At 40.0% G+C, this 20,521-nt stretch overlaps 3 protein-coding genes across 3 annotated transcripts; 1 reads left to right on the forward strand and 2 right to left on the reverse strand.

Annotated features, from left to right (window-relative positions):
* Window positions 1-690: 690 nt before the first annotated feature.
* Window positions 691-4,610, reverse strand: LOC101298701 (pyruvate dehydrogenase E1 component subunit alpha-1, mitochondrial-like). The gene is made up of 8 exons (XM_004297634.1): window positions 3,850-4,610; window positions 3,675-3,754; window positions 3,355-3,432; window positions 2,580-2,675; window positions 2,404-2,475; window positions 2,097-2,150; window positions 1,912-1,977; window positions 691-1,216 (listed from the first exon to the last, which is right to left on the reverse strand). Exons 1-8 carry the CDS (start codon window positions 4,541-4,543, stop codon window positions 1,172-1,174), a joined length of 1,185 nt encoding a protein of 394 aa, XP_004297682.1. The 5' UTR covers window positions 4,544-4,610; the 3' UTR covers window positions 691-1,171.
* A 1,613-nt stretch (window positions 4,611-6,223) lies between these two features.
* Window positions 6,224-10,701, forward strand: LOC101310119 (DEAD-box ATP-dependent RNA helicase ISE2, chloroplastic-like). Its single transcript, XM_004298547.1, has 8 exons — window positions 6,224-6,727; window positions 6,820-6,995; window positions 7,120-7,233; window positions 7,374-7,482; window positions 7,576-7,662; window positions 7,785-7,903; window positions 8,102-8,282; window positions 8,461-10,701. The coding sequence occupies exons 1-8, from the start codon at window positions 6,224-6,226 to the stop codon at window positions 10,699-10,701; spliced, it is 3,531 nt and encodes a 1,176-aa protein (XP_004298595.1).
* A 7-nt stretch (window positions 10,702-10,708) lies between these two features.
* On the reverse strand, window positions 10,709-19,572 carry LOC101298993 (paired amphipathic helix protein Sin3-like 4-like). Its single transcript, XM_004297635.1, has 25 exons — window positions 19,310-19,572; window positions 19,150-19,207; window positions 18,921-19,058; window positions 18,364-18,519; window positions 18,088-18,274; window positions 17,906-18,004; window positions 17,647-17,814; window positions 17,250-17,514; window positions 16,700-16,836; window positions 16,522-16,597; window positions 16,415-16,444; window positions 15,937-16,217; window positions 15,688-15,842; window positions 15,295-15,422; window positions 14,948-15,202; window positions 14,057-14,752; window positions 13,859-13,929; window positions 12,772-13,422; window positions 12,582-12,682; window positions 12,358-12,496; window positions 12,109-12,261; window positions 11,839-12,002; window positions 11,647-11,758; window positions 11,354-11,531; window positions 10,709-11,198 (listed from the first exon to the last, which is right to left on the reverse strand). Exons 3-24 carry the CDS (start codon window positions 18,992-18,994, stop codon window positions 11,385-11,387), a joined length of 4,245 nt encoding a protein of 1,414 aa, XP_004297683.1. The 5' UTR covers window positions 18,995-19,058; window positions 19,150-19,207; window positions 19,310-19,572; the 3' UTR covers window positions 10,709-11,198; window positions 11,354-11,384.
* Between the last annotated feature and the right edge of the window lie 949 nt (window positions 19,573-20,521).

The following is a 20,521-nucleotide window of genomic DNA, read 5'->3' on the forward strand; positions in this document are numbered from 1 at the left end:
CTGAAATTCCTATACATACAAATACTAAGTGAAATAGAAGCTTCTCATAGAGAGAGGGGCAGAAACATCAATTGATCGAATCAGGAACTCACCTGAAGTTGAATTTCTGGAAGACGAAAAGTTTGGCGTAAATTCCAACCCTGATTATGACCGATGCTCCTCCTCCTCACATCAAAAACCCAAAAACCCAGAACCACCTCCCTTGTCCTTGCTGATGACAAACCCAATATTACACCTTAAACCCCTGCATCATTGAAACCCCAAATCATTGACATACAAAGATTGAAAGTAAACTCAAGAAACTCTTTCAGAAAACCCAGCAAATAAATCCTAAATCGAAGAAAAGCAAACATGATCACGACATGCACAAAGTAAATTACCCAAATTCGTGAAACCAGAATGCAAAGGAAGAGGGGGATTGAGAAAAAGACCCGATCTAAATCGAAATCTACCAAATTTAAGGATCCGAAACTCATATGCCCACAAAATAATTGCATGTATCAACATTTTTCTCTCAGTTTATCCACAATCAATGAGTTGCTGATCTTCGATCACCAAAAAAAACAACATGCAACTGCCGATCTTGGCATGCACATCTTCTACAGGTAGATCGGAAGAGAGAAGTAGAGAGAAACCGAGAAGAAACAAAATGGAAAAACGGCGAATGCTTAGATGTTGAATATTCAGTTTATTTCTTTCTTATAATTTTGTTACAAGTTCAAGGGTAGGTTGGTTGTTCCTATTCAATACATTGGTATTGATTCCACGCACAACTTTCGCTATTCAATATATTCATACGTAACAAGAACAAAACGCATCCAGAAGTTAACGCTTAAACATAATCGACTCCAGGAGGACACGAAGATAATAGGGTAAAAACACTGAGGCCAATCCCAACAGTGTAAGCAGTATGTCTCGCGTCCCGAGATCATGTACATGCCTAGAATGCAAAATTTCCACCCAAGTACTTGGGAGGAGAAACAATATCCTATACAAAGAAGATGACGCATATCAAATATAATCAGGAAGAGATGGCAAATCTCGACTTTAACCAATTATTGTTTTTATGTTTTCCAGGATAACCGGAAGGCGCAATGCACTTGTAAGAAAGGGTTCCATGGTCGACGGGAGGAACAGTCACTGGTTATCTGCAACAACTTCCACTTTCAACTCATGGAAGCACGGCCCTGACTTCTTTCCTATCAGGTCCATATGACTGCAGTCAAAAGAGTACAAAATAATCGTTATCAGTATAACAACAACAGTTGCAAATTGAGATTAGTGGAGAGTAGATATGAACTTAAGCTGCAATTGCAGCCTGCAAGGACCATATATACATTCAGAAAGTAAGAAAAGTCTTTTCAACTAAACTTTCAAACTATAACTTAAGAGGCAAAGAAAAGGGGCCAAGTAATAGTTTATAAATGCTAATACATGAAAGTCAGTGAGAACCAAATTCCAAAAGTTGAATAGATCAGGTCATGGATTTATACACAAGACTACAGAAACACTTATTTTGACACCCACTATGTTATAAACTGAACTCCACATAACGAAATGACTAATGCATATTCATTCTTGATCATTGTATTTTTGTTAAAGTCTATTAATGGAACTGAATAACAGAGTCACTCTCCCTGGGTGTAAAATCAACTAGAGATTGGCAAACATAAGATGATCAAGATTCTTTTATAGTTTCACATTAATATTGCCAAAGACACAAGCAACTTATAATAAGACAGAGACCTATCAGGGGTAGCAACATATAATCACAAATGTGACAGTAAGCTTCATTTGTGAAAAGAGGCATTCTCAACTAAGATCTATAAGCTTCATTTGCTGCTCATGGTGAATACTATAGAATAAGGTGTATGGCTGTGAGTATGTCTGGTTGAGGGAGATAAATATTACCTCGAGTCCACAATCTTTCACGTAAATATTTGTGAAAAGTTCAAAGGGTTCTGGCATTGGGCTTTCCTGGAAACATAACAAAACCGAATATCAGAAATGTGGGTGAACAGTATATGATCATGAAAGACAGTTGCATCCATATCAGAAAGGAACTACTAAAATTAGAAGAATATCAAGTTTCGTACTTTGGCCTTAGCAATGGCTTCATCAACTTCTTTTCTTGCTTCCTTCTCAATATCCTGAAAGAACAGAAATTTAGAAGAACGTATTCAGTTTTCACAAGTAAATCAATTGAATTCCAGCATCATTCCCATTTTAACATTTCCTTTCCGGCATGTAAGCTGGGATCAATACCCCCGCAAGATAAGAAATGAGGACAAAACCAACTGTTCTAAAGAACTCGACCTTGATATTGGAACCAGGCATACCAAAATGGAATTCAAAGTTTAATATATAATCCAGCCAGATTGAATATAAAATAGTAAAAAATACCTTCAGCTCCTTCTCAGTCGCTATATCATGAGCAAATATCAGCTTTCTTATTCTTTCAATTGGATCACGCTCCTAAAATCACATCACCAGGTAAAATAAGAGAAGATACATATTTGAAGGTGTGGATATAATCCCCTTAACTAAGTAATCAAAAAGCTGCATCAGTAAAATCAAACCTGTCTCACGCCAGATATCTCATCACGTGTACGGTAGGTGCTCCCAGGATCAGACATGGAGTGACCGTGGTACCTGTAAGTGTCCATTTCAAGAATCTGAAAGCACAAAAACAGAAAAAGTTTGTCAGATTATACATGAAAATTAACAGTAGACTATCATTTTTCACATAAAAACTTCAAAAAAGTTTTTAAGTGTTGTCAATGCCTCAATCAACTAACAACTTGCTGGTTTTGAACCAACAATATTGGAATGATTTTGTCTGAACCAAACTCACACAGAACCTGACAACTTTTAAGTGAGCATGCCAAGAAGATGTCTGATCTATTTACTGCTAAAATATTAGGACTTGTCAACTTCTAAATTGTATTTGCTAACTTCCTGAACACTCCCAAAATTTTCATTTTAAGAACATGGGAAAAAAATTTCCAACACATATGGTGTAAAACTTCAACCAAACATTCTACACCCACTGCATTTCCAGTATTTCTCTTTTACTCGTGTAAAATTTCAGGAGTTTTGATGAAGCAGAAATGCTAGTCAGTTCATTTTAGCTATAATGTTACATGCCCTTTGCAGACTCTAACATCATACTGGAGTGACTAAGTGAGGGGCTCTCACACCAAAAGTCATTTAACCAACCTACGAGTACATCAGGTTTCAATATACGTGTGATCAAACTACGTTGTGTGGCGTTAATACTAAAGGCAACTTATGTAAGCAATAATTTGACCAAAGAACTTGAAACACTTTGTCAGAGTAACAAATGAAACTCACAATGGGTCCATTCTTCAAAGCATGCTCCTTTGCAAACTTGCATGCCTGTTTCACAGCAAACACATCCATACCATCTACCTGTTCCAAAGTAGAAAATTGTTCACAAAACACATTAGCAAAAAGAACAAAACTACTCCTAAGAGATTAAACTCCTTATCAGCTAAAATATTCTACCCGTTGCCACAGTAAAATTACTTCAGCACACTCCTGATCATAATTTGAACTTGACAAACGCGCCATACTTTTACTTAAAACAACACGTATCATTTATAAAAGTAGCTAAAAACTTCAGGACACGAATTAAGCAGTGTTCAACTGACCTTCAAGCCAGGAACATAGTCTCCACGCTTGTAATAAGCCGGACTCTTAGCAGCTCTCCACTCAGCCGTTCCCATTCCATCTGCGTAAAACCAATTCAAATCAGTAAACCTATCATTTCCGAAAGCAATGCATCTAAAAAAAATCACACAAACCAATCAAACTGATCACACTTACAGTGATTATTCTCACAGACCAAAATCGCAGGCAAATCCCAAAGCGCAGAGATATTAAGCGCCTCGAAAAGCTGCCCCTGGTTAGCAGCACCGTCTCCGTAGAGCGCAAACGTCACCGTTTCGTCCTTGGAGTACTTCTGCCCAAAAGCCAAGCCACATCCGAGCGGCACCTGAGCTCCGACGATGCCGTGGCCGCCGTAAAACCCGGACTCCTTCTTGTAAAAATGCATGGATCCTCCTTTTCCTTTGGAGCAGCCGCCCTGGCGTCCCATGAGCTCGGAGAAGACCTCCAGTAGGGTTCCGCCGCGGCCGAGGAAGGTGCAGTGGTCGCGGTAGGCGGTGATGATGCAGTCCTTCTTGGTAATTGCGGCCTCCATGCCGATGGCGACGGCCTCCTGGCCGTCGTAGAGGTGGCAGAAGCCGCGGATGAGCTTGGCCTTGTAGAGCGAGTCGGCGGCGATCTCCATGCGGCGCATGAGGGCCATGTCGCGGAAGAATTTCATGAGCTCGGCGGCGGAGGTCTCGACGGTGCGGGAGGGGACGTCGCAGACGTGGGAGGTGAAGGGGAGGGAGGTCTCGATGGTGATCGGGGAGGTGGAGTCGGAGGAGAGGGAGCGGCGGAGGGAGAGGGCGGAGGCGAGGGGTTTGAGGAGGCTGGATCCGGAGGAGGAGGAGGAGAGGCGGGAGAGAGCCATGGTGGCGGGATTGGATCGGCTCTGGGAGAGAGTGAGATCCGGTGGAGGAGGGTTTGGTGAAGAAGGAGTGAGGGGGTTTGGTGAGAGAGATAGAAGCGAAATGGGGGGTATCAAAATCTTTAAAATATTAACATTTTGTGATGGGTCTTCTTTGGCTTACTGGTGTCATTAGGTGACGGGCTGATTTTTTGGACTTTACAAGTTTACAGTATTTTCTACTTCTTGGGCCATTTACCATATATTGCAAATTACCTTCATTTTCAAGATTGTCATTTCCACGTTAAGTAATCTTTATGCTGATGTCCGATGTCTTCGACTCGTTTAGTGGTTTTTGTGTAGTTGAGTGTGCTTTTTAATTTCGTCTGTTAAATGCTCAGATACTATGTTATAATGTATCGATAGAGCATTTCAGATGCGACTAGTGATTATAAGACTTTTGAGAGAGGAAAAAACAAGAAAAAACAAATATAAGGGTTGTAAGTGCAGACGTTTGACTAAAATAGATCCCCTTACTGGTGTTTAATGGGGCATCCAAGTGTTTGGTGGGAGTAAGCAAAGATGTGCTGCGTGTTGTTTGGTATTATATTGCCAAGGGGCGCTAACACAGCCCACCCTTTTTGTTTTATACTGCCAATTGCAAAACAGACACATCATGCCCTTTAGTTATTTGGCCTTTTGGTATTGGTCCTCTAATTAAAAGATTTATGTACAAAATGCTATGTTTTTATATTTTTGATTGAATGCTATGTGTTTGTATGGAAAACTGGAAAAGGGTATATAATGCTAATCGGTATAAATTGATTTGGAACCATCAGAAAAAGAGTAACGTGGGTTCATATAACAGTGTCTAGACCCTAGCATAATAATAATGAAGTCTGTCCAGATGTAGTATTTTTTTTTTTAAGGGAATGAAGAACTTTATTGATTAAACATCATTATAATCCTGAGAGAGTAACATCTCCACGTTCGGAAGAATAATGGTAAAAAAAATTATCATAATGAACAACCAACTTGACTTCTCTAGCTATAGTATGTGCTACCATGTTACATTCTCTCATGACATGACAAAGAATGGCGAAATCAGCTTGTTGTAGTAGTTGTTTCAGATCTGATATCAATAAACCTAAATCAGAATGGTCCAGGGAATTACTTGTGACTGCATACACTAACTCTTGACAATCAGTTTGCACAAATCAACGGCACTAGGTGATCTGATAAGGCATATTTCTAACATTTAATCAGGAATTCTGCATGCCGTATAAAAGCTGCATGAGGTAAAAAATGCCGAAAACCCTTTAGAAAGGTTCTATTAGCAGCCCGAAAAACACGTCCAAATGTAGCAATTGGTTCAACTAAATATAGTGATTATAGTCCATACGTCATTTCCATTTATGTAACAAATACTTTTGGAAATCAAAGGCTACATTACTTGAATACGCAGAGCTTCAAACAGCTCGTAATCGAAGAGATCAACCTTGAGGCGGTGGGACCACTGTACAGTTCAGGCATTGTTCACTTGGTAATAAGGCCCATAAACCTTGAGGCCCATTTATTAGTGGATAGCTGCCGTTTACGGCAAGCCGTATGAGAGATTTTTTTCCAATCTCAAATTATGGCGTATGATTCTCCCAGACGATAAATACGGACTGAACAAGATTTTGCCCAAAAATCTCTCCCGCCATGGACACACTCTCTATCCTCTCACCCTCTCCCACCTTCTTCTTCACGCGCCTCCTCTCTCTCAAACCCTCACCTCCTCCCTTTCTTCACCACCTCACCCAAACCCTAGCCTTCTCCTCCCCCAAGCCACCACCGCCACCTCTTCCCCCTAATCTACTCCGATTCCGAGTCACTTTCCAGTCCCCTAGCTCCGCCTTCGCCGCGAAATCTCAGCTCTCCGACGCCGACGACGATGAGGAGGAAGACGAGTTCGAGGAGGAGGACGACGACGAAGAAGACGTCGCGGCCGACGAGTACGACGACATTTCCGGCGAAATCTCCGACGACGGCCTCGAACAAAGCGACGATGAAATTGACATGGAGTCGTCTCCGGCGATTCGAAGCGAGGAATTCAGGTGGCAGAGAGTGGAGAAGCTCTGCGAGGACGTCAAGCAGTTCGGCGAGGAAATGATCGACGACGGCGCGCTTGCTTCTATCTACGATTTCCGAATCGATAAGTTTCAGGTGGTGTTTTGATTTAGACTACTCACATTTTCTGATTTCTCTGTATCAATTTGTGTATCATGTACTGATTTTGAGGTGTTGATTTTGGATAGAGATTAGCTATACAAGCATTCTTGAGAGGCTCATCAGTAGTTGTGTCAGCGCCGACGAGTAGCGGAAAGACTTTGATAGCGGAAGCTGCTGCTGTAGCTACTGTAGCTAAAGGAAGGAGATTGTTCTACACAACTCCGCTTAAGGCCTTGTCGAATCAGAAGTTTCGCGAATTTCGGTATGTGAATGAGTGTTAGTTGCTCTTTTATCAGTTTATGACCTGTTGGTTTGGCAATGTAGGTGATGTGCTCATACGTCAGTAGCTAAGTTGAATTTTAGCTGATTTGTTGTTGTGATTTCAGTGAAACTTTTGGTGAGGACAATGTTGGCCTTCTCACGGGGGATTCGGCAATAAACAAAGAGGCTCAGGTTCTGATCATGACCACAGAGATTTTGCGCAACATGTTGTATCAGAGGTATGTTTAGGTTTTGCAGAACAACTTTCTATTCCATCTCTTCAGAACTAGTGTAGATATTCATGATGTTAGCTTTCCAATTCAGCGACTGAGTTTGTTGTTGGAGTAAAGGAAAATTCACCTTAGTTTTCATAGTGCAGTGTTGGAATGGCTTCTGCGCGGGACTCACTATTTCACGTGGATGTAATAGTCTTGGATGAAGTTCATTATCTAAGTGACATATCTCGCGGTACAGTGTGGGAAGAAATTGTAAGTGCATTTTGCCATCATGCCTCTTTTATTAGTGTTATCATGCCAATAATGTCATCAGAGTAGTAATATTAGTGTTATCAAATATTCCAGGTTATTTATTCCCCAAAAGAGGTTCAACTCATATGTTTGTCCGCAACAGTTGCTAATCCAGATGAATTGGCTGGTTGGATTGGTCAGGTACTTAGGCCTTACATGGTGACTTTGTTTTTTCCTCATTTGTTCAATTTTACATTTTTCTTCACATTTGATTGTTAGGACTTGCAAGAGTTAATTGAATTTTCCCTTCATCCTGTTTCTAGATTCATGGTAAAACTGAATTGGTAACTTCAACAAAGCGTCCAGTACCACTGACTTGGCATTTCTCGATGAAGACTTCTTTATTACCACTTCTTGATAAATCTGGAAAACACATGAATAGGTATTTTTCTTGTTCCTTTTTTCCCCACTAGTTTTTGCTGTTGAGCTGCTGTCTTAACAGATGATCAAAATGGTTAAAGCCAGTAGTTTGATCTTATTTCATTATGAAATAATTTGTACTGACTTTATTTCCCAGTACTTCTTTCCTTTGAAAATAGGGGAACATCAAATGATATTAACATTTTTTGTAAATGAACAGGAGGTTGTCAGTCAATTATCTGCAACTCAGTGCTCCTGCACCAAAATCTAATAAAGATGATGGATCGAGAAGGAGGAATTCAAGAAGACGGACTAGTGAGACTAGCTATGATGACAGTACTGGTAACATGTCTAGACGACCACTTTCAAAGAATGACATCAACTTAATATACCGTTCACAAGTATGATTTCTGCATCAATCTTTTGAGACACGACACAGACACATTACACGAATTGCTTTCTTTGTCCTTGGAAAACTAAATTAGTTAGGTTTTATTATGTTTCTACCTGTGATATCAATGTTCCTGCAATTATTGACCAATCGATCTGATCATACTGTTTTATTTGCCATTCTTATAGGTGCCTCAAGTTACTGATACATTATGGCACCTTAAGGCTAGGGATATGCTACCAGCAGTATGGTTTATTTTTAGCAGGAAAGGTTGTGATGCCGCCGTTCAGTATGTTCAAGATTGCAACCTTTTGGATGACTGTGAAGCAAGTGAGGTTGAATTAGCGTTGAAGAGGTTCCGCCTAAAGTATCCGGATGCTATCAGGGAGAGTTCAGTAAAGGGGTTACTGCGAGGGGTTGCTGCCCATCATGCGGGCTGTCTACCTTTATGGAAATCATTCATAGAAGAGCTGTTTCAGCGTGGTCTTGTTAAGGTTGTATTTGCTACAGAAACACTTGCTGCGGGAATCAATATGCCTGCTAGAACAGCCATTATTGCATCCCTCAGCAAAAGGAGTGACAGTGGACGTACCCTATTGAGCTCAAATGAACTACTTCAAATGGCTGGGCGTGCTGGACGTAGAGGCACGGATGACAGGGGTCATGTAGTGCTTATTCAAAATCCTTACGAGGGTGCTGAAGCTGGTTGCAAGATTCTTTTTGCCGGACTTGAACCTTTGGTATCACAGTTTACTGCTTCATATGGAATGGTGCTAAATCTTCTTGCCGGTTCAAAAGTTACTCGTAGGTCAAATGAATCAGATGAAACAAAAGCCTCCCAATCTGGGCGAACTTTGGACGAAGCTAGAAAGCTAGTTGAACAAAGTTTTGGAAACTATGTTGGGAGCAATGTTATGCTTGCTGCAAAAGAGGAGATTGCTAGAATCGAGAAAGAAATAGAGATGCTGACTTTGGAAATTAGTGATGATGCCATTGACAGAAAAAGCAGGAAGCTCTTGTCTGGACCAGCATACAAGGAGATTGCGAATCTACAGGAAGAATTAAGGGCAGAGAAACGCCTAAGGACTGAACTTCGAAAAAGAATGGAATCTCAGAAGCTTTCTTCACTACGGCCCTTATTAGAGGAATGCGAAAATGGGCAGTTACCCTTTTTGTGCTTGCAGTATAAAGATTCAGAAGGAGTTCAACACTCTATCCCAGCTGTTTATTTGGGGAAGGTTGAGTCACTAAGTGGCTCAAAACTTAAGAACATGGTTTCTGTGGATGACTCTTTTGCACTAACCCCAGTAGCAGTAGAGTCTGAACCAACTTCAGTTTTTGAACCATCGTATTATGCCGCTCTTGGCTCAGATAACTCTTGGTACCTATTTACAGAAAAGTGGATCAAAACAATTTATAAGACAGGCTTTCCAAATGTTGCCTTAGCTCTAGGAGATGCTTTGCCTCGGGAAATAATGAGCATGCTTCTTGATAGAACCGAAATGAAGTGGGAGAAGCTTGCCGAGTCTGATCTTGGTGGTTTTTGGGGCATGGAAGGATCTCTTGAGACGTGGTCTTGGAGTTTGAATGTACCTGTCTTGAATAGTCTTTCTGAACATGATGAGCTTTTACACAAGTCACAAGCATATAATCATGCTGTAGAGCGTTACAAAGAACAAAGAAGTAAAGTTTCACGTCTGAAGAAAAAGATATCACGCACACAAGGCTTCAGAGAATACAAGAAGATCGTAGACATGGCCAGCTTTACTGAGGAGAAGATTAAGCGCTTGAAGGGTAGAGCAAGACGTCTGACTAATCGAATAGAGCAGATTGAACCATCTGGCTGGAAAGAGTTCTTGCAGATCAGCAATGTCATACACGAAACTCGGGCATTAGATATTAACACTCATACCATATTTCCACTTGGTGAAACTGCAGCTGCCATCCGAGGAGAGAATGAACTGTGGCTTGCCATGGTTCTTCGAAATAAGATCTTATTAAGTTTAAAGCCTACAGAACTTGCTGCCGTGTGCGCAAGTTTAGTATCTGAAGGGATCAAAATTCGACCTTGGAAAAATAACAGCTACATATATGAACCTTCAAGCACAGTAGTCGACGTGGTGAGCTTCTTGGACGAGCAAAGAAGCAGTTTCTTACAGCTCCAAGAAAAGCATGGGGTAAATATACCATGCTATTTGGATACCCAGTTTGCAGGCATGGTTGAAGCCTGGGTTTCTGGGTTGACATGGAGGGAGATCATGATGGATTGTGCAATGGACGAGGGCGATTTAGCCCGCCTTCTGCGGCGAACTATTGATCTGCTTGTGCAAATTCCCAAGTTGCCTGATATAGACCCCGTCTTGCAGAGCAATGCAAAGACGGCGTCGAATATCATGGACCGCCCTCCGATTAGTGAGTTGGCTGGTTGATCACATTATATTTAACAAAAGGATATCAATTTGCAAACGGTATGCACTGCAATACCATATCTACAAGAGCAAAAAAACAATGAATAATTGGATTTTTTTTCAAAAAAAAGAAAATAAGTTTTAACAAATGAGGTCCATAATAGGGGATGAACGATCTTTTCAAGGCAGGCCATTTTGATGAGCGATACATACAAGAAATGTAAAATGCATAAGAACTATATAAATAAGATTAATTAACCCAAAAAATTGATGAATTAAATGAGCATCTGAAGTGTACAACACAAATTACCTCTATTTACAAGAAAGCGGCTCAAAGTGCCAACTCAAAGTATATACTACTTTCGAGCCATATCTCCCTCTCTCCTCATTTCTTTATTTGGTTGGAGAGGCGGAAAATATGAGAATACAAAGTAATTCCACAAGAGCTATTTCGCTCAGCGCCTCAATTTTTTCCAAATCTCCGGCACTGGTGCGCATACAATGCGTTCAAATTGCTACTGGAGAACCAAAACAACATGTTGCACATAGTTAGAGCTTAACACTAAAGGAATATCAGCATTTTATACACATGTTGACGTGTCAAAATACAATTATAATGTTTCTACTAGTAATTAGCAAATAATAACACAAATAGAAACCAGATAAGGCATACCATATATACTTGATGGTCAAAAGAAGGCATATCATGAGCCAGAGAGCAAACGGTGAAACCGCTCAACTCTACTTGAACCACTAGAAGACCTAGCCTGGTTATGGCAGGAAGTGTTCGAAGTTTTTCTTCTCCTTTTTGTTCGAAACAAAAAGTCTTCTGTATCCAAAACATATGATACCTACAGCATATAAAACTCAAATGGATCAAGGGAAGCAGAAAATCAGATATTGGAAAAGTTAATCCGAACAACACCAACACACCACTGGTCACAAAGACAGTAGTTAATGAAGTACCTTGGATGAATGACAAGCTATTTTACACTCCAGACCATTGGCGACTTTAAGTCCTTCCATGGCCTGACAAATAGCAGACAAATCATCACTACTCGCATATTTGCGTTTGTTCCTGTAAACATGAGCTAGCATTAATAATCATGACCAATTGACTTCCAAAACTTGGTACGCTTAAAAAAACAGACAAAATACCTCTTCAAAAAGATGCCAGACTTCTCTCTTTTGTCAGGAAGAACGGTGAGAAAATCATTGTGCAAATAAGCAGAAAAATTAGGGTCCATGGAAACAGCAGTCATTTCAGGCTTATCATTCCCATAATCCATAAGCTGAATAGACACCCGGGTTGGTGAAGAGAACTGCAAAGGAACGAACCATGACAACGTATTCAGGACACAGTTGGAGTTCTATAAACCTACACATTCTATATATAAATATCAAAGTGACAATGTATTGAAGACATACACATTCTATGCGATAAATGTTCTCATCGTGAAGAAGAACACGAGCATTTTCGTGATAAACTACATCCACGAATCTTCCTGGTTTTCTCGAATTCTCAAACGCATATAGTTGGACAAGTTTATTATCCATCTCATCCCCAGCGACTGTTTGGAGCTGAAAACAAGTACATGAAGCATAAGATTTAGGGTCAAAAAGAAGGAAAAATGGAAAGCTGCTTGAAGAACTAGAAGGTTAAGAAAACACACTCACCTGTTTAACAAGCTTGTAGATCAGCTTGTCTAATGTGAAAAGAAGATACGACTGAGTCCCAATGATAGCTCGACAATCATCCTCAAATTTTGTATTATCAGAAGAACCGTCGAGTAAATTGTAAAGTGCATTCATGAAACTGTACCACATGAAATAGATTCAGAAAATATATACTAATGACTTCACAGTTACTGAAAACTAGGTAAAGAAGACCAAAGCCCTACCTAGCATACGAATCAGTTGTGCTTGTTTCATTTGATGCCCGCCACTTTTTCTCCGCTGATGACGAGTTAATCTTTGCTGATTGTATTCTCTCATATAGTGTCTGTCAAATTAGTGAAAAATCAGATACTAAGATCCCCAATTAAGTATTTGTAAGCAAAATACATGCTGCGTGTGTTAAATGACCCTTACTTGGTGAAGCCTAAAAAGTACATAGAAAGAATCATTTCCATAGAAAATCCTAGAGTCCTTGTCCTTGTCAAGTAAAGCTGGAGGAACATGTTTTGCAAGAGGCTTCACAGAAAGTAGAAAACGTTCTGAGTGCGGTAAAGATGTTCCATCTCCTTCAACATCATGGGCATCCGCTGTCCCTTCAGCTTCACCTTCACTCTCGGCCTTGGTATCATGCTCATCATTGTCCCCCTCTTCCTCACGCTCTTCTCGAGAACATTCCTCTCCCTCACCAGATTCACTTCCAGAGACATCACCATTCTCAGATGCATTCTCACTATCCTCTGATGATCTATGAGCACTTTCCTCACCTTCATCATCAGCGTCAGCCTCATTTTCACCACCTGCATCTCCACCACATACTTCTTCTTCCCCATGTCTGCCTTTAAGTTGCCTGCTGGAAACACAATCCTTTGGTTTTTGAACAGCCTCTGAACCGGCTTCTCTATAATTTGCAAAATTATCCTCCTCAAAATCTCCATTTGGAGATATTTCACCTTCTTCTCTTTCAATCTTAAAGTTTCTTACAGACTCTTCCACATATCTGTGACCTTTGGTGCCTTCTGTGATTGCTCCATTTGAGGATATAACGGGTCTAGTAGAATCACCAGCCTGTGAGATCAGTAAGAACATAAATATTAAGCATGTAGTTATCAAAATTCAAGGCAAGAAAACAACTGACAAATAGTTCATGTTCGCCCCCCCCCCCCCCCCCCCAAACCGCAGGACTGATGAATGGAAGTAGAGAATCAGTAAGATAAGTAGACTTCAAAAAGGTTGACATTAGACACTGACATGCAGTGCATATGAATATGTAACATACACTTCAAATGTTCATAACTTCATATATCTCTCTACCAAAATCAAAGACACCCTCCACAGTTAAATATGTTTTATAAGACCTTTTAACATCACATATTAAACTATTGATTGGTCTTCTAAATAGTTTCACCATCCGTACCAGCGGCAACAGTCCATAAACTAATATCAACCAGGCCTATCCAAACATGAGGAGTATTACACTATTACCACACTGTTAATCATATACCTCTGGTGAAGGTAACTCAACCGCGCCCTCAAGAGTGCCGTTTCCAGGTCTTGAAGGAGTAGGGCTAAGGCCTAGCCAAAAAAAAAAAAGGGAAAGCATATCAGAAATCAATTCAGAAATAAAAGGGTAATAATAAGATACAAAACGAAAACAGTTAGCATGGCAAGAGGGTAAAATATATTTAAACATTCTGCAAACCTGATAATTTGTCCACATTAGTCCGTCCATTACTTTGCTCCAAGCCAGTAGCAAGTGATACATTAGACATGACTAATCTTTCATTAAAATTGTCCTGTTTGCTAACTCTGGACACTTCATCGGCTGTAGATGCATTACTTTGCACTTTACCTTGTTGAGAGGTATTGCAGAAAGCATCACCCTTACATGTAGCATGATCAATGTCATGAGAACTTTCTTCTTTGAGCCCATTAGCTCCATTTACTGTCCAAGCTCTTGCAGAGCTTGATTGTTCAGGTTGAATACTTTCATCTCCGTTTCTTGATGTATTTACCTGCTTAGAAGTTGTCGTAATAGCACCCCCATCAGGACTATCATCACTCTCTCCCCCACTCACAGCCCCATCTTTTACAGCATGAGATTTTGGCTTCACAACATCTTCAGTATCCTCTGCAACCTGAGGTCGAGGAGGAACACCAAGCACTGGCTCAAGGAAGGTTGTCCATATCTTCATAACTTTGTCCAATTGTTCGGTTGTGCAAACTTCTCCACAAGAGTATTTGATGAGTTGATAAAGATCTTCATGGATGTCCAGATCAGGGTACTCAAATTCCAAATTTGGAATAAGAGGTCGTCTATTTCCAGCAGCAATAGCAAGAAGAACATCATCTTCCTTCCGCTTCTTCTCACTCATCTCTTTAATCTCCGCCAATAAGGCTGCAAATATTTGTCCCCGTCCAGGGAGGAAGAGGAGCAAGAATTAATTTTTCAAAGTGAAAAGGGCATTTGCAAACCAATGGAAGACAGTAGCTTTTATAATATTCCAAAGAGAAATGGAAGACCAGGCCCTGCTTAACTAATACAGAATCACAATCTGTATACATGACAGAGTATCACATTTGCAGTAGTTACCTTTGGTGCTTAAGCTCTTTGAGTCCTGTTGCTTGAAGTAAAAGCTACGATGATCAAGTGACTTGTGATAGTTCTTGGCATATATATCAGCCCAGACTTTGTTAAAATCAGAGCGACACCTTGCCCACTCTTCTTGCTTTTGCTTCAAGCGCGTTAATATAACAGGCAAAGCTAGTGAAGCATTTTTCATCAACACGTCCATCACATCAAGCCCGTGGTCACCATATAATCGCTCAACGCATCTTAGATTCAGAGCTAGATGAACAAAGAAGAACAAGAAAAATCAGCAATCAAACCCAGACCATGGATGAAAATAGGTATTCCTCAAACAAGTAAATCAAAGAAACCTGTGAAGTATTCTTTAATTTGGATTGGACTCTCAGTCTTAATGGTGTTGTTGTTGATCTTTTCTAATAGTTCTTCCACACGCTTGGTCGTTACATTCACAGACTCTAACAGCATATCTAATTCAAACCTGAAAAACAAAAATCATAGATAGATTAGTTTATAACCAAAAATTGGGAATCCTTTCAATGCAATTGGTACCGCAACCGATAGAAGGAAAAAAAATATGTGGAACTAAACCACAAGCACAAACTTATGACATCTCAATTATAATTCTCAGAAAGAAATAGCTTTCAGCATTTAAGACAAAAATGGAAACAGAAAAACGGGAATGACAACAAAACAAATAAAGATACAAGTTATAACGAACGTAAATAATGAAATTTAAGACAGACCTATCATCTTCACACCGAAACAGGCTCTCTTCATACTGGTTTTTGCGCATGTGTTTAAAAGAATAATCCTCGCTTCCAGAAGTAACAGACACCCAATGATCATTTAGTACTTCACAACCAAGCTCTGTTCTTTGGCTAGCAGAAGGTATTGGATACTGCAAGAAAGTTACAGATATCAGTAAAACATCAAATAGTCTTTAATGTAAAGATAAGTGTACATTTAAGGAGGACAGAAAAAGAAACACGTACATTCTTTGGCAGAAGACGATAGCTTGGAGTGCAGCGCTCGCAATTAGAGAGGTCAAGCTCATTAATAGGTTTTGCCAAATATTTGTCCTTGCTCGAAAATATAGACATCTTCTGGCCTCCAATTTCTTTATTTCCAAAGGCACCATTTCTATCAGGTCTATCCCTTTCTCGGTTTTCACGCTCTCTATCTTTAATCATGTCATCCCTTTCACGATCTCGATCTTTATCCTTATCCTCTACCTTCACTGGTCTTGGTACATTGCCTTCATTCCATATAGATTCTGTGATGGATTTAGATATTAGTGATGATTTGCAAGAACAGAGATCAAATCCAGATATCAAAATGCAATTACAATTTCTCAGAAAACGTTAACCACCCAAAATAAAAATGATGTTATGCAGTCCGAACCAGTGTGATAAACCAAGAGAATGATCAAAGTTTTGTGTCTAACAAAAAGGAACAAATTCTTTTACGTACTTTTACTCATGACACCAGCAAGGAACCCATCTGCAGGACAGGACTCAATTAGATACAATGTTAACCACAGTAGATAGAGCAGGTAACAGAAGAGAGTAGAACTTCACCTTTCTTCTCACAACATGACAAAAATTCATTGAACCCATCCATAAGATCGGGATATTTTCCAATTAAATCACCCACCTACATGAGTGAAGATCTCAAAATTTAGTGACTGTATTTTGATAAGTCTTTTAAATTAGGAGATGGTAACACTTAGCATCAATATTATATGCATGTCTTTACCAGATTCTGCAATTCAGCTCGGGTAATAATCTCCTTGCTATAAATATGGAGGCACTTCAAAAACTCCTGGTAAGCATCAGGATTTCGTAGCTTCTCCTTCACCTTCTCACAGAAGGCACTCTCCGAGCCATATATGCCTGACATGCCATGCCATGCAATAAGTAAATGAAGCTATTTGAGAAACATGAACAAGACCAACAGACACAAAAATTCAACCGTTCAAAAAAAAAATCAGGTGGTTAAGTATAAAAGGAAGAGTAAAGACAACTTATACTACACTTAACACTGACAGTAAATCTCAAGTTACACACACACAGCAATACTCAGCAATCCAAGTTATGAGGGCATTTACACCATGTTATACAAAGAAAACAAAGAGTGGAGCTTTCTTGATATATTGATGGTTTAAATGCATTACTTTGTTGAATATGAAAGAAAACTCGTTTGTAAACCAGTTCAAAAACATCAAAATCCTCACTTTTTGCAGAATTTTTATCATCATAAGAAGATGAAATGAGATGTGCTCCAAGGTTTTCGACGTCTTCCCCACCTTGGTGCAACTGGTCAGTAGCCAAGTCTTCACCCCTACGAGTAGATTTTCGTTTGTGTGGAAAACGCTGCATGTTGAAGTCCCTGCTGCCATCATGGTCAAAATCCCTATCGTCTCGTCTTTCTCTATCTTCTCTCCTCTCCTTTTCTTTTTCACTGCGCCTCCTTTGCTCTTTCTCAACCTTCATCAAAGCCCTATCATGGTCCAGATCAGGGCGGTCAACACTGAGATCATGCTCAGGGTAAGAACCCACGGGCCTTTCTTTCTGGCAACAGCACATGTAGCCTATGTTAAAAAAATTGATGCAGGTACAGATACGAGAGAGAGAGAGAGAGAGAGAGAGAGAGAGAGAGAGAGAATTAGACATGAAAATGTGAAACTCAAAGTAGAAATAAACCTTGTCAACAAGCATTTGCCGCATAGGGGGCATGGCAGAGCTCCTATCACGAAGCATCGAGTTTCTTTGAGATGGAGCAACCTGGATTGAGGCCGTTCCTGTTGTATCAGGTAAAAAGTGAGTGAACTCACCAAGCAAGTCTGGGTGGTCTTGGAAAAGTGCTGAGACCTGAAATAAGTAAGATGAATTTGCGAAAACATGAGTGCATGAAAAGACCAAGGAAAGAAACTCTATACAAAAACAAAGCACTAAAACACACCTCCTGGTAAACTTCTGAGATGGACTTGTTTTCCTTTCTGTACATATTCAGAATGTCCAAAAAGGATTTATAAACATGATCATCATGTTGAAATCGTGTCTGCAGGTAAAGAATTCATGGGGTTAAAAAATCTTCAAAGGGAACCTGTAACCTCAAATTTAGCTATGAAATAATGTTCCCACCTTAATCTTGTTCACAAAACTAATAGCTTCCTCAAATTCAACAGGCTTCTTATGAGGAGGTTGTTCATCCTCCGGAGGGAGAGTGATCTCATATCCCTTCGGCAAGAAGGTATTAAAACCTAATATTAGGTCTCGATGCCCTTTAAATAAATCCTTCACCCTCTGTATCACACCCGAGGTGTCAACTCTACAATCAACACAGCACACATCAATACACAATAAGGTCATGTAAGAAAATGTAAACTCTCCTTGCATTAACATATTCATTGTCTTAACCTTTGAGCTTTGAAGTCCTTCATGACTTCAAGAAAGTCTTCGTATTTCTCCTTGTTGTTTTCAAATATCTCCTTCACCGCCTTCAGATATGACAAGGCATCGTTCGTTGTTAGCTTCTGTGAAGCTGTTGATGTAATCATCTGGGGCTGCCCCGAGCTTCACCACCAAAAAAAAAAAAATATCACAAATTAGTCTAATGCGCAAGTATCCTCTAAAACAAGAAGTAATGCCTGCAAACATGACCAGCCTCACTCCACAACTCAGAAACACTGAAACCAAAGCTTCTGCGACCTTCACACACCAACTCTAATTTTGCTTACCAAGCCAAAAACGAAAGGAATTAACCAATTTCAAGTTAACCTAGCACCGATTCTCCGGCTATACAAAACTAGATTAACAACTACAGTGAGTGATAAACATGTTAATTTTCAACGAATTAAAACCAAAACCACCGAGCACAGACTCATCGAATCAAACCGAAATTTCACTCTCGTTAACAAAATTAACCACAAGCAACAAAAATTCACAGCAAGTCAAAAATCGAGAGAAACTCTTACGGCTCTCCTCGAGAAGTAACCATAGGGCGTTTAACTTGCGAGCTTATATAACCGTCGTCGCGAGACCTCTTCATCTTCTTCGCCGCTCTCCAACCTCTAAATCATGCCTCCAACTCCGATTCAAACCCGAACCGATTCCTAACCGAAATCAAACTCGCTCATTCCAAGCACAAAGCAGATCTAAAAAAACCGAAGCACAAAATTTACAGCACAGTAAAAAAATCCATACCGGCGAGAATTCCAATCGCTCAGCTCCGAGCAGAGATCACCTCGCCGGAGCCGAAATCCTAAACCGCAGAAGCAAAAAGAGGCTCAGCAACTAGAGAAATTTTACTTGGAGATAAAGCAATGCTAGGGGAAAATTGCAGTGAAGAATCGAGAGTTTTTACCGAGGAGGATCGGTAAGTCGTCGAATTAAGGCGAAGTCTTCAACTGGAAGAAATGGAAGTGATGGTGGCTGTTGGATTATGGTGATGCTTCTTCTTCTATATTGGAGAAGAAGAAGAAGAAGAGCCGAAAAAATCAAAAAGAAAATTTATGAAAGTTTTCTACCTACTTTTTTGTCNCTTTTATCTTTCTCTCTCTGATTCTAATTCTATGAGAGAAATTACACAAACAGAAAACGACAGCGAGCGAGAGAGAGAGAGAGAGGGAGAGAGAGTTTTACAAAATGTGGTTTATATATTGTGGGGGGATGTGTATATAAATATAAGCACTGGGCTAAACACAGTGGTGTAGGGGAAAATTTGGGAGAGAGCAGTGGACTTACGGTTATCTCCCCGGTCACATTTTTTGTTAGTTGTGTAATGAATTTATTTTATAATTTAGTATTTTTTTATTTACTAGAGATACATAAATATATAATTTTATTTACCGTGTTAGATATTCAGTTTTTGAGTTTTACCGTATCGTTGTGTTCATGTGACAGAGCTCGGAGCCTTGGAGGAAAGTAAACTAGGGTTTTTGTGGTGGTGAATATGGGGATTGTGTGGGGGTATATGAGTCATGTTGTTCAAAAATTGGTGATGAGTACGGGGAGGTGATGTGTGTGTAAAATTTGAGGCGTGCATTTGTCTTTTGGCAATTTAGGGAATTAGGGTTAGGGCAAAGCTGGTGGATTTTTCCCCTTTCTACTTTTTTGGGTCTGTGATTTTTGGGTTACTTGGTGTAATTGGTTTATAGTGCTATTTGATGTATGTGGGAGTTTGGTTTGTTATGGGACTATTGAGGGAATGAGGGGTGAGAGTGGTTGGTTTTTCTAGATCATGGTTTGTTGTGATGAAATTGCAGAGGATTAGGGAGAGGGATTTAGCTTGGAAATCAATTCTCCGATGATGATGATCTAAATTGTGGCTAGGATTGGATTATTGGAAAGTATAAAGTGATGGGCTTGTTACTTTGGATGGCTTTGCTTATAAGCCTAACATTGTAGTTGAAGTCCCAAAATGAAAGGATAGGGTTCGGGGTGAAGCCCAAGAAAGTGATCATGGATTTGAGGTCCAAAGGAAGACATGGATAGTCACGTGGAGGATGAGTTAGGCTTTTGGGACAAAGAAAGAGATGAACTAAAGCCCTGTTGGGAAGTGGTTTATGTAGTTGCA

Source organism: Fragaria vesca, linkage group LG4 (genome assembly GCF_000184155.1).
Source record: "Fragaria vesca subsp. vesca linkage group LG4, FraVesHawaii_1.0, whole genome shotgun sequence".
NCBI lineage: Eukaryota > Viridiplantae > Streptophyta > Magnoliopsida > Rosales > Rosaceae > Fragaria > Fragaria vesca.

Excerpts from the sequence above, each read along its gene's own strand:
- LOC101298993 (XM_004297635.1), bottom strand. The coding sequence starts at position 18,994 with ATGAAGAGGTCTCGCGACGACGGTTATATAAGCTCGCAAGTTAAACGC. Across the intron at positions 17,515-17,646 it reads GGCAAATGCTTGTTGACAAG|AAAGAAAGGCCCGTGGGTTC; the intron begins GTTTATTTCTAC and ends TGCTGTTGCCAG. Across the intron at positions 16,218-16,414 it reads TGCTGGTGTCATGAGTAAAA|AATCTATATGGAATGAAGGC; the intron begins GTACGTAAAAGA and ends AATCCATCACAG.
- LOC101298701 (XM_004297634.1), bottom strand. The coding sequence starts at position 4,543 with ATGGCTCTCTCCCGCCTCTCCTCCTCCTCCTCCGGATCCAGCCTCCTC. Across the intron at positions 2,676-3,354 it reads CTTTGAAGAATGGACCCATT|ATTCTTGAAATGGACACTTA; the intron begins GTGAGTTTCATT and ends TTGTGCTTTCAG. Across the intron at positions 1,217-1,911 it reads TGAAAGATTGTGGACTCGAG|TCATATGGACCTGATAGGAA; the intron begins GTAATATTTATC and ends TTTTGACTGCAG.
- LOC101310119 (XM_004298547.1), top strand. The coding sequence starts at position 6,224 with ATGGACACACTCTCTATCCTCTCACCCTCTCCCACCTTCTTCTTCACG. Across the intron at positions 7,234-7,373 it reads CGCAACATGTTGTATCAGAG|TGTTGGAATGGCTTCTGCGC; the intron begins GTATGTTTAGGT and ends TTCATAGTGCAG. Across the intron at positions 7,904-8,101 it reads TCTGGAAAACACATGAATAG|GAGGTTGTCAGTCAATTATC; the intron begins GTATTTTTCTTG and ends GTAAATGAACAG.